The sequence below is a fragment of the Poecilia mexicana genome, unplaced genomic scaffold (genome assembly GCF_051168715.1).
Source record: "Poecilia mexicana isolate PSO_F unplaced genomic scaffold, ASM5116871v1 scaffold_17, whole genome shotgun sequence".
Classification (NCBI taxonomy): Eukaryota; Metazoa; Chordata; class Actinopteri; order Cyprinodontiformes; family Poeciliidae; genus Poecilia; species Poecilia mexicana.
In genome coordinates, this window is record NW_028263386.1 from 23,403,007 (window position 1) to 23,415,981 (window position 12,975).

A 12,975-nucleotide genomic window follows, 5' to 3' on the forward strand; every position below is an offset into this window, starting at 1 on the left:
TACAATAAAACCCTTCTATAAATTACTTTTTCTCTTGAAAACTACAATGAGGTGTTTCTGAAGGATGTTTGTTGCTTTACACATAAAGTCCAGTACAATCTCTTTCTCACATCCAAGTGTACGACTATTCACAATCACACTTTTACAATCCTATTAATTCCATTAAAAACGCACAACACACATCTTCATACATGCATATTTATTTTTGTTAAAATATTTGAAGTTAAATATATCATTTTCCTTCCACTTCATGATTCAGCACTAATTTCCGTTCATCACATTGAATCCCATTGAAATACATTTATTGTTGTATCAAAATGTGGGAATGTTTAAGTGGTAGAAATTCAAGCACATAAAACATACTTTCACAATTAAAAGGAGCATGAAATTAAAAGAACAATGCCATGCTAGCTGTCAGGGAAAAAAAGAAAAAAACATTTAATCAAATTAATTAACAGTTGGGTGAAAACAGACACGGTACAGTATCTAGTACTCAATAAAACATTTGTTTTTCCTTTGGTGGCAGAAAAATTTGAATTCATTCATTTCTTCATAAAATAATAAATAGGGCAGTTTATACCTATCCATTAGATAAACAGGGCAGAAATACAGGAACAAAAAAAGGGAATTTGGATCCAGTAGAACTTCTGACCCAACTTTGTTGCACTTTACTTTCTTCCTTTGTGCCACAAGCAGCGTGGTATTTAATACCAAACTTAATTCTTTGGCTTGAGGGAACATGCATTAAAACGATCTCTAAATGCTCTTTCTGTTTGCTGAATGTCAAACATGGACTTTAGGAAGACGCACTCAAAGGAATCTAAGTTTTAAGAATTCCAGGATTTTCAGAAGTAAAAGGAGCAATAAGTCCCAAACTACTTTCTCCTGCGAACATTTCTCATCGACTTCAATGCCAACCGATTACAGACGACCCGATTTTCTAACTTCCACCAAATCAGAAGTCATTAGACAGCGTGCGGTCCAGCCCTGAGGTGCTGTGGTGGATGTGGTGGTGGTGCATGCGGTGCTGGCTGGTGGTGGGGCCGACGTCCATCATCAAGTCGTCCTCATCCTCTGCCCTGTATGCCTCCGCCCCGTCCTGCGAGTAGCTGTGCTTCATCACCAGGATGCTCCTCCGACCCGCCGGCGTGTTGTGGTGAGAGAGGTGCGGAGACATCTGCTTCGCCAGCCTCGGTGACATCGGGGGTACGGCGGCCCCTCCGTCGGGCGCGATGGTGGCGTCCCTCAGGCTGAGGTTGCTGCGGCTGCCGTGGATGCTGCCGTGGATGCTTCCCTGGTGCGAGCCGCAGTGGTGGTCGCGGATGCACTTGCTCTCCGCGCGCCTGAGCTTGTGGAACTTGTCGAAGTCGTCTGCCAGGGCGGCGTCGGCGAGGTCGCCGGAAGGGGCGCGGCGCAGGGTGCAGAGCTCGTAGTGGGGCGGCTCAAAACCCGGGTGGAGCAGGGCCGGGTCAAAGTCGTCTCTTAGGGTGCAAGAGGAAAATAACAACAAAACGTTTAGGATTGGTCCAGTCTGGGTCGGATTTGGAAGAAGGTGGACTCCTGGTGTTTCTTTTACGTATTCGTATTACAGTAGTTTGATAGTCGGATTGCACATTGGTAGGTACAACTTGATGAATAATGCCTGGAAGATGAATCCGTGTTGTTCTTAAAAAAAGAGTTGTACCACAACTAAGTAATTTTAAAATGCTAATATAGTTTGAATAAATAAATTAATCAATATTAAAACACCCCGTCTGATTTAGGCCTGTGAGCTTTATAGAAACTACAAAGTTGCAGTTGCAAAACAAGTTACTACCCACCTCTGGCAAGTATTAGTTTGTAACTTCCACATTGCACCAAACTATTAGCGGTAAACGTGTTGGTAACAAACCACACTACACCGGGTTTTCATCCCTCACCTGCGGATGACGTATTTCTTGCGAGGTTGCTTGATTTGAATGATGACGGAAATGATGAGCAGGATGACGACCAGGCCGCACGTGATTCCGATGATTGTGAGGTTGGTGTTGTCCAGCGTGTCCAGGATGCTGGCCTTTCTCTTCTCTGTAGGTGGACAACAACCACGGCTCAGCAGACAGAAACAAAAACAGAAAAAAAAGAAAGATGTTGCAAATGTAAACCGTCAGTGCACCCTTGCAGCGATTCTCGTCCCACGGGTAAACGCAGTTCTGCACGCCGTTGCAGACGAGGGTATTGTTGATGCACATGTTGCTGTGGCAGAAGAAGGTGTCTCCTTCACACGGAGCTAAGACGAAAGACGAGTGACATGCAGAGGTCAAAGTTTAAGGTAAACTATTTAAGTAGACTATTTCAGGGATTCACTCTGTTATTTCTCACCATTACAGATCTTTAAAAAAAAAAAAAAACATCACTCCGTACAAACATGTTGATATGAAAGCTAGTGGAGATCGCTTTTTTGAGAACTTTGAACTGATCGTTTATTATTTGTTATTTATACGACAAATTTGAAGTGTGAAACTTAGGCGGTGAACTGTGGACACAGATTAATTCATTTTTACTGAGTTTAGAGCAGGTTCTTATGAAAGGATGAACATATGCACTGCAAAACATTTGAGCCACATTTAGTGGTGTCTGCCATCTTCTGCTGTTTTAGTCAAATAAAACTTGTGAGTTTTAGATTTCTGACCTAAATGTGAGTTTGCAAAAGATAAACTTACAGTGGTACGTTGTGTTAACTTTTTAATTTTGTCAAACCTCCGAGAGTTGAATAAACGAGGGTTCTTTGGTTAGCACTTAAAACAAAATTGAAAGAAGAAAAAGACAGGAATGGGAACGATTTCCCAGTGTGCTTAGCGGCATGTTTTTGTATCCTGTGTGAGTAAAATGGAAGTGCGTCACACACTGATCTGTCTTAGTGCACATTTTCATGCAACTGTCAGTTTGCAAAGCTTGACGATAATGTTCTGTTCACAATAAATATGTTAGAGCAGAATTTGTTGTGATTTTTAATAAAATTCATTATGAGATCAGAAATTTTTGTTCATGCAATGTAAAACAAGAGTTTAAATTATTCTAAAGTAAAATAAGTAATTGTCACTCAATATTGTGAGTGAAAATAATACAGAAATGTTCTTTAACTAGATGAGGGCAGTTTTTTTTCTTGCATATAGTAAAATAACGACATGGTTAAAACTCACAATTCGAGATTAATAAACTTCAAAGAAAGGAAAAAAACAATGTTTAGACAACTTGTCTCTTGTTGTTAAATCAACTTCATAAACTTTAATTTCTGAGTGAAACCCAAACCAATTTTCTTGTCCACCTGTTGCATTTTCAAGTCAGCAGGTGGACATTTATTTTCAGGTTAAGACACCTTCAAGTGTTTTGCAGTGTACAACACTGTCAAAAAAGTGAACAAGAAAGATGTCCTCGTATAATCAGTGTGATTGGTTGAACGGGACTTTTGGCATCATACTAGCATAAGACCACAAAAACTGATAGAGTAAATTGCTATAATATTGCCTACATTGATCAACTACTGTAATGTCTTCTTGGAGAAAGAGATTGTCACACTTAACCAAGAAAAGACCATGAAAATGTTATCAAAAGTTTTTTGTTTTTTTTACGTGATTCAAAAAGAGTGCCATACTGACTGGTGGAAACAATTCATTGACTTCAAGAAACATACATTGTGTCAAAGAACACATGCCTGTTATCTTTTTATTTATCAAAGAAGCAAATTGAACGGAAAAATGCAGCAGTACCACACGCAAATGCATTTTTTCCTCATGCACGTATTGACTTTCGCTCACGTTCGTGGAAAGTGGTAAAGAGGATCTTGAATCTGCTCTTCCTGCTGCCTTCGTCTGCCCAGAGCCTCACCACACCCACAGAGGTCACCAGCATGACGTCGTTGGCCACCGTGGAGCAAAACTTGTTCTTCAGGTGTTCCACTCCGCTGCTCCCGTCGTAGATGGCGACGAAGTTGCGCTTGCACTCGTTTGAGTTGTGCATTTCGTACTCTAAGAAACGCATGTAGATCTGTGGGAGGGGGGGATCGGGATTGGGCGAAAGGCAAACCAACAAGCTGAAACTCTCCAAAACACACACACACACACACACACACACACACCCACAACAAAAGCCCAACACATAGATTAAGCTCCGAGGATAGGAATCCAACTTGGGGGGGAAACTGACAATCTGCCGATATTCTTTTGCTTATGTTTTATTTTTTAAGGTAAAAACTATATTTTTTGGTGGCCCAGCATTCAGCTGAAGGTTAACAACGCAGCGCTTCTAAGACTGGCATAGAGCAATCTTTTGAGCTGAAATTATTGCACGTCAGACATCAGAGTCCACCTACAGTAAAAATGTTGCAGACTCGTTTATGCCCTCGTAAAGACAAATATCATCTATCAGATTCAAAAGACACTTGCTACATTTATTTGTAACCAATATATATTATTACATGGTATAATAACACCCATTTGGTGACACTTTATTTGAGGGGTGTGCATAAGACTGACGTGACCCTGTCATAAACACGAAGGAGTCTTCATGAATGTTTGCAACTGTTGTCATGAAGTGTCATTCGGTAAATAACGACACTATAAATGCAAAGTTCTATTAAAATTTGCATTAAACGTCCATTAAAAGTGTCAATTTTGCATTAAAAGTGTCATTATTCACCGAATGACACTTCCTGACAACAGTCATAAACATTCATTAAGACTTCTTCACGTTCATGACGGATGTTATGTCAGTCTTATGCACACACCTTCAAATAAAGAGTTACCAAACATCTTTTGTTTCTTTTTACTATTATTATTTTTTACAATGAATGAACATGCTCTGTAGCGTGTCTACCTTTGCTCTTGGTGGAGCTCTGATGTACCACCTGCAGTCCACTGCTTCAGTCAGCTGCGCCTTTCCCTCTTTGCCTATCTGTGTGGATTCCACGAAGCCCTCTGGACCGCTCAGCTCAAAATCACAAGCTGTGTGGGGAAAAAAAAGAAATTTGTAGTACAAAGCAAAAATAGATAGATAGATAGATAGATAGATAGATAGATAGATAGATAGATAGATAGATAGATAGATAGATAGATAGCATTTATTGTCATTGAACAGAATTCAACGAAATTTCCATTGCAGCTCCCGTGCAAGAGGTCAAATATATACAGTATAAATAAGCAAACACCCAATAATAATACAGTATTATAAGACCCTTTTGTCCATCTAGCAATAACATCTTTGTTTACTGATCTGAAAGCTCTCAGTATGTTGGGATTTAAGCCTTCATAAACCAACGTAGAGCTATTATAGATCCACTATAGTGTTTTTATGTTGGTGCATGTGGAATAGTCTGCTCTTAACCAGATCGAAATTTTAAAAAAGAAAAGAAAAAACAAGAGGTAAGCAGAGAACCACACAAACACTACATGGCAAATTTATCTGAAGCTTTTAAACAGGGACAAACTACACAGAACTGTGTTGACCCACTTGAAAGACAGAAAGGCAGAAAGAAAGAAAGAAAGAAAGAAAGAAAGAAAGAAAGAAAGAAAGAAAGAAAGAAAGAAAGAAAGAAAGAAAGAAAGAAAGAAAGAAAGAAAGAAAGAAAGAAAGAAAGAAAGAAGGAAAGAAAGAAAGAAAATAAAAATTCTCCAATCCCAAAAAAGAATGACCGAAAAAAAGCAAATCAACAAGTTTCAGAATATGTTAGATTATCTTTGTCTTGTTTTAATCCAGTTTGATCTCCTGAGCTCGGAAAGCCTCTAACAGATTTTCTCTTCAAGCTAAAAATACAAAATAAAAATGCATGAAGATTGTCAACATGAGCACTTTATCCCAAGTCCCACTAATCCGTTAAATCATACAAACTGATTGATGCCATGGTCAAATAACACAAAGTTTGCTATGTAGTCAAAATTTAGAGGACAATGATGCTGCGTGTCAAAAGGTGGGTTTGTTCTCAAAGCCACATGCCACTGCTCATCTGACAATGCGCTTGAAAAGTAAGATAAGCGGTTGAATAGCGAATAGCAGTAGCAAAAGAAAAAAAAAATCTAATGAACCCAGATCTTTATCTCCTATGAAGCTGAGTAATAAAAATACTCCAAAGTCATAAAGTTGGATTTTATTTGTCTCCGCCTAGATGGTAAAATGTGGTCAGTAAAATGAATACTCACCTGGCAGAGCCGGCAATTCTCCAATTTCATCGAACTCGGGATCTGAAATTGAGAGCAAAAATTGTGGGGGGTGGGGAGAAAAATTCTACACATATGAAGAATTCAGATACTCTTTAAAACCTTACTTGAACGGCTGTTACAGCCTTATATGAGACACAGGATACTTCTGGATTTATTTAAGTCTTTCTGTTTAATTTAGTTATTGTCCTTTTTATTTTTCATTTCTCTTGTGTGGAGAACAGCCGGCTTTTATGCAAGCGATGCACTACCCGTGACAGTGTGGGACCTGGGGGTGCCTGGGAGCCGTTTGTGGCTCTTGAAAGGGTTTTGTTTGGCCCCTCACCACAAGTAAAGAGTGGTCGACAAAATAGAAAACAACCAAAAAATAATAATTCAGTTCAGTTTATCCAGCTATGTCTATCTTATATTTCTCTTCAAGTTATACGCTGCTCTGTACATTGTAACTACAATAGCAGATTTCATTGTGCACCCAACTTAAAAAAATGTATGATCTGTTGTTTAGTGGTGTGTAAAGCAGTAAAATGAGATTGAAACAAAATCACTGACCAAAGATTAAAAAAGAAAAACAACAACAACAACAAAAAAAAAAAAGAAGTAAAACCAGTAATACTCCAGGCATATTGAAAGGCATATGAAACACACAGCTGGCCGGAGCTTTAATAATGACGTTGCGGCACAGTTCTGCTGGCCTCGTTTAAACACTCAAAAACACTGATGCTCTTCCTAAAAAAAAAAAACAAAAAAAAAACACATATTGCGTCCTGAACCCTTTGTGCTGTATTAAAAATTTCAACAGACCAGCTTAGTTGAGGACAGATTAGGCTCCAGTGGTTTCTACCAACCTGGAGATAAAAATCACTGGTGGCTTCTCTTATGAAATGCTTTATTTAAAAAAAAAAAGAAAGAGAAAAAACATCTCATGTTGATGTAAGAGAATGTGTGCCGTAACAGACCTGTTAAGAAAAAGGAGAATGATTTTTCCCATCTATAATTTTTTTTGCCACCTAAAAGTTTAAAAAGTAAGAAGGTAATGTGGTGAACTGAGAGGTTTAAAACAACCAAGACTCTCATTAATCCTCTCTGTTTCTTAACCTTTCTGCTCCAGGCCAGGCCAGATTACTCACATTTATTCCTGCAAGTCTATGTGTGTGTGTGTGTGGGGGGGGTGGCATCTGTATGAGACACAACAATTTATCCTCAGAGGCTTTATGCCAAAAAGAAGAGCAAAACTGTAAGGCTGAAATAAAAACAAGATGCATGACGGTTAGCAGAATTCATCCTTATGTGGAGCACAGAGTGAGTAGGTTTACAAAAATAAAAATAAAGTTGGAGAATGTAAGATTAGATTGTTTTTTTAAGTATAAATGAAAATGCAAAATGTTAAAACCAGGAAGTAATATTTAAAAAGACATAATTTTTCGACATATTTCCAAAGACCTGGATTGCGGGTGAAAAAAGGCAGAAAAGATGTTTAATAACTGATCAAAGAAACCTACACAAACCCCGACTATGGATCAGCGAAAGAGTGAGCAAATTCTGAAAGAGGGTCAATGCTCAACCCTGATAATGACGATTCGTTTATAAAGGATCCACCGTTTCACTGCCCCATTTACATGGATGGATGGAAGGATTGATTGATAAAACTATTTTTCATGGACATCGGGAAAAATCTCCCTGATTTTTAAAGCTTCTGTTCTCAGGTCTGGAGAATCCTAGTTCAAGTTTGATCAGCTCTGGGCTTTGGGCCCCATAAGGAGCAGTGGGTCTGCTCAACGTAGTAGTTGGAAAGATGGAAATGCTAAACCACACACAAACACTCACACACACTGATTTAGTAATGCAGTTAGAATAGAATATTGAGACGTCCTATTTTTCAACGTGTCTCACATGACACATGAAAACACATCAGATTTTTTTAAAAACTGTGGTGATGATACCATGGTAACGCTTATCAATCATTTGTAAGGGCTTAGCTTTTACCACAATTCCTTCCACAACTTCATCATAACCATGACACATTATCCACAAACATTTCACACTGCTTGCACTCTTCACAGAAATACTTTAAAGAATACTGTCATTGCGTCAGTCGGTAAATAAACAACTTAAACACTTTCTTTCATTTTGGTTGACAAACTCTGTTATCAAGCACGCGGGCCTGTGGCCAAATTCTCTCCTGCCTCATGAGATGACTGGAATTAGGGATGAGATTAACTTTTGACTTGAACAATTAATTACATAAGATGTAGATGCACAAAAACCAGTCTTTCCTTCTTCCTCCCCCCAAAAGCCAAAAAAAACAAAAGTCCTCTCAAAGGAACAAATCATGTTAGGGGTTTCCTAACATGTATTTCTTAATTTTCAAAATACATAAGCGTCACCAAAATGATAGCGATCTTATAAAAATATATATATTCAACTCTTCTCTGTGACACGTATAACCAAATTCTTCAGGACTGACTGAGGAAACTCTAGCTGTGGTAATCACTTGAAGGAACAAAAACAATAGCAGAGACATTTTAATGCTTAAAAACAGTCTAAAGAAAGATACTCTGGTGGATGGACAGAGGGACGCGGATTAATCTCTGCCCCTTGTCGGTGTAGGTGGCCCATAAACTCTGTGGTTAATAAAGCCTCTGCCTCGGACACCCTTAAGCTGCTACCGCGGCTCAGCGCTGACAAGCCGCATTCCCTGAAGACAAGCTTTCATTAACTTGTGTGTGTGTGTGTGTGTGTGTGTGTGTGTGTGTGTGTGTGTGTGTGTGTGTGTGTGTGTGTGCGTGTGTGTGTGGGTGTGTGCGTGTGTGTGTGTGTGTGTGTGTGTACATGGCAGACGGACAGAACAAGAGCCTCTGTGTGTATGCCTGTGCTGCCCTTCTCTTGTCAGCTGCAGCTGCTGTGCCTGCACAACAAAACGGAGAGCAAAACATCCTACGGGAAGGACCGATTTTATTCTTGTCGATTACGATTTCCACAGCTAAAATAACTTCAAATACTCAAAATAATGTTCTAAAGGTGTGTATTTTTTTAAGTAATTGTGCATTATCTAGTTAAGGAAAGGAAAATGGCAGATGGGTACAGACAAATTCGAAGGAGGCTTTAGTTGAACTGCAGTTCATCTGCCTATAAAGTCAGGTTCGTTTGGGGTTGGCGTAGTTCTGGAGCAGTTCGAATGCTATATGGTAATAGCGCAAGGCATTCTGGGTAATCTCAATCAAAACAAATGCACCTGGCTAACACTAGCGGGGAAAAAATAGCTGATAGTCTTTTGGCAAAGACAAAAGAGAAATTCTACATCCTCTTAAATCTGATGCTGCTCTCTCTCTCTATTTAATTTTCTTAAGTTGTGTCTCCTTCAGAGGTTTTCATGTCGGTTTCTCCAGTAGTTCTTGGTGCAGCGCCACCACAGGCGAGGAGGTAAGCAGTTTTGTTTTTTTTTTCAAAGGTTTTGGTTGGTTGGTTTGTTTGACACTTGAATCACACCAGCTGAAAAAGTAATAAAATGTCGCAAATTTGGTTCCTAATCAAACCAAGTCTACCGGACTATAAGGTGTGAAAACACCCCAAATCTCCTGTTCGCAACTGGAAACTGAGACCCTTTAAAATTGGTGTTAATGCTCTCCAGCTAGTCTGACTGGAGAGGAACTACTGCAAATCTGGTAGACATAACCCAAAAGACTTAAAGTAGCATTTTCAGTACAAGTGGTACATTGTAACACTCTGGGATCTGAATACAAATGCACAACCCAATCAATTCCTCCCATTTCACAGTAATGTATTGCTTCGAGTTGGTCGATGCACAAAACACAATAGAATTTGATTGGGGCTATAAGGTCACTATACTCCAACAGACCGGGATCAGCTCTACAGAGGCCTGATAAGGAGCCATTCATTTGATTCAGGTTTGTTGAAGCAGGGATGCATCTGAAAGTTGCAGGATGGTAGCTGTCGAGGACTGGACTTGGGCACCCCTGCTATAGAGTACAAACTAAACTCTAACAATGAGTTCGATTGTGCCCAAACCTACACCAGTCGATCCTAAATGTAGACTTTGTCACAGCTCAACACTACGACGCAACAAGCTCACATTGCGAGCATGCAACCTCAAAACATCTCCACTTCTTGCTCACCTTGCGTGAAGTTATAGCGGGCTGAAAACCCGATGGCCTCCAGTTCGCCGTCGGCCACGAACTTGATGTAAAGGTACCGCCCGCTAGAGCGGACGTAGGCAGGACTCTCCTGGCCGCAGTAGCGGCCAATGATCGGAGAGAACCCGAAGGGCCCGTCGCGGATTTCAATGTGGTCAAACCGACACTCCCAGGACGGCTCGATGGAGTATTTATCGTCGAAGAACAGGTCGATGCACTGTCGAGGCGAGGCTGCAGCAGAAGGGACCGTTTAAGAAGTGGGAGGGAAGATCTGCAGCAGGATGGGACGGTCATTGTGTCTCACCTTCTATGATGTAGATGCATTCCCTCTCAGGTGGGTATTTCTCAGGGTAGTTTGGAGAGGTGAAGCACCCTCCACTGGGCTCCTTCACCCATGTTCCACACTGTCCAGCAGGGGTCACGCCTGAGTTGTTTTTCACTAAAAAAAAATTATAATAATAAAAAAAATTTTTTTTTTTAATCGAATTGGGTTTTGTCAATTTTCCACATGTGTTCACTTTTATTTTAGTTTTGATTTCTGTAAAAATTCTAATTTACAACAAAAAAGACAGATTGCTACAAAAAAGTAGGAGTGGCTGCTGTGAGATTCTCGTGGATTTCCTCGAGAGTACATATCTATGGACTTTTTAAAAAGGTATTTAAGCTTATTCAAAGCAAAAAATGTAAACGATAATCTAAGCGATTACAAGGTAATAAAACTTAACTTCAATCAGAGAGCTCTTCAGAGTCGTTGCAAGACTGACTGCTATCGGAGATTCATCCCGCCCACATCAATTATCACATTTCCTTATTCAACATATACTTGGATGATATGACAACATTTAATTTCCCTTTAAGATGAAGTATTTTTCATTTTGAACTGAACAGGATTAAAACCATAACCTTTTTAAACCCCTTTATTCTCTCTGATTTACAACACGAGCCTACACTGGGGGGTATTTCACTGAATTATCTGAATTTAAAAAAGTAGAAAAACATTCTTTTTCAAAGAAGTATTTCTAAAATAAGCACTAAACGACAAATAATTTGTTTGAGTGACGTTAAAGGCATCAAACGTATTACATCAAACTGTAATAACTTGTGCTAAGTTATACCTTGAGCTTTTTTCGTGTTTGCTGTTGAACCACACAGCTCAGGTGGAATGAGGCTCGCTGCTACAGCTGGGGAGCCAGAAGAGAGAGAGAGAAAGAAAGAGAAATAAGAGAAGCAGGGGAGAACAAGAAGTGAGCGAGACAGTGCAGCAGTTGATGAGTCTTCGCAGATGGTTTGCACTTGATTTTTTTTTTCTGCCAGTGGTTATATGTTCTCATTCAGCGAACTCACCGATGGGCAGCAGAAGTTTTTGCGCCATGACAGATCCCCGAAGATGCGCAGATCTCTCACATGGCTCCATGAAACTCCTGCGCGGTGCGGGCGCGTCGCCTCTCATCGGTCTCTGCGCGATGCAACATACCGTTGCGCCTTTCAGCTTACCGTGCATAATATGCGCCAAAGCAGCAGACACTTGTCCATCCATCCATCCACCCACCCCTCCCTTTTTCTCCCGGCAGCTTTAAGGATTAACTTCTCTGACACAAACCTTCACTTTTCACCCTCCTCCTTCTGTACCACCACCTCTACAGGCCGTTTTATTGCGCTTCAAACATATACATTTTTTAAAAAGTGATTTATGTAGCATATCCGCGTTTTGTTGCAAATTTCGTCATGTTATGAATTTTGCAGTTGTTTATTCATTTGTTTCACGTTAGAAAATACGATTCTTACATCGTATTGACATCTAGCAATCAAATCGGACATTAGAACCAACATTTATATTTTCATACCGAATTATAAAAAAGTATTTCCAGAAAATACTTTCTGGAAATACTTTCTATATATAAGACAAATACAACAGTTTATTTATTATTATTATTATTATTATTATTATTATTATTATTATTATTATTATTATTATTATTATTTAAAAGTTCTGGTCGTTGGTTTGATGGTTGGGTGTATGATTGAAGGATAGTTATAGGGAACTGAGTAATTTCTGAGGAAAAATCAATAAAACATTTTTTTATGGAAATTTCACATATATATGATTTGTGCTTTGGGATATTTGTAGAGTCCAGATTTGACAGTTCTATGTTGTGCGTTTTCACTGTTGTCTCATTGTAATGTGACCCCCACAGCCTAAAAGCATTCAAAATGTGATTTTTGTTGCGTTTATACAATTAAAATAAATGATTCACAAATCATACACTGTTCTTTCAATATATATATATATATATATATATATATATATATATATATATATATATATATATATATATATATATATATATATATATATATATATATATAATGAGTTTGAGCTTTAACCTTATAAAATATAGATTTTCAGTTGTAACTGCAGACCCTTTTAAAAAACACTGACTGACTTGGCACCAAATCATAAGTTGCCAAATTGAAGTTTAGCAACTTCATCCAGCACCACGTGGGGGCGCTGGTTTCCACTGAAATAAGCAGCAGGAAGCATGCAGTGATTGTGCTGTTAGTTCAGAAAACCTTAACAAGTCATTTGAAACCCGTTTTGAGGTTTGCTGTTGTCATTTTAATGATCAGTCAGAAGC

At 39.1% G+C, this 12,975-nt stretch overlaps 1 protein-coding gene across 1 annotated transcript; it reads right to left on the reverse strand.

Annotated features, from left to right (window-relative positions):
- Positions 1 to 184: 184 nt before the first annotated feature.
- On the reverse strand, positions 185 to 11,789 carry LOC106924067 (neuropilin and tolloid-like protein 1). Its single transcript, XM_088014831.1, has 9 exons — positions 11,684 to 11,789; positions 10,644 to 10,877; positions 10,322 to 10,570; positions 6,171 to 6,212; positions 4,852 to 4,979; positions 3,795 to 4,023; positions 2,153 to 2,266; positions 1,920 to 2,064; positions 185 to 1,481 (listed from the first exon to the last, which is right to left on the reverse strand). The coding sequence occupies exons 1-9, from the start codon at positions 11,787 to 11,789 to the stop codon at positions 956 to 958; spliced, it is 1,773 nt and encodes a 590-aa protein (XP_087870957.1). The 3' UTR covers positions 185 to 955.
- Between the last annotated feature and the right edge of the window lie 1,186 nt (positions 11,790 to 12,975).

Coding starts and splice junctions, on each gene's coding strand:
- LOC106924067 (XM_088014831.1), bottom strand. CDS start 11,789: ATGAGAGGCGACGCGCCCGCACCGCGCAGGAGTTTCATGGAGCCATGT. Junction 10,878..11,683: donor AAAACTTCTGCTGCCCATCG/GTGAGTTCGCTG, acceptor GAATTTTTACAG/AAATCAAAACTAAAATAAAA. Junction 1,482..1,919: donor AAGAAATACGTCATCCGCAG/GTGAGGGATGAA, acceptor TTGCACCCTAAG/AGACGACTTTGACCCGGCCC.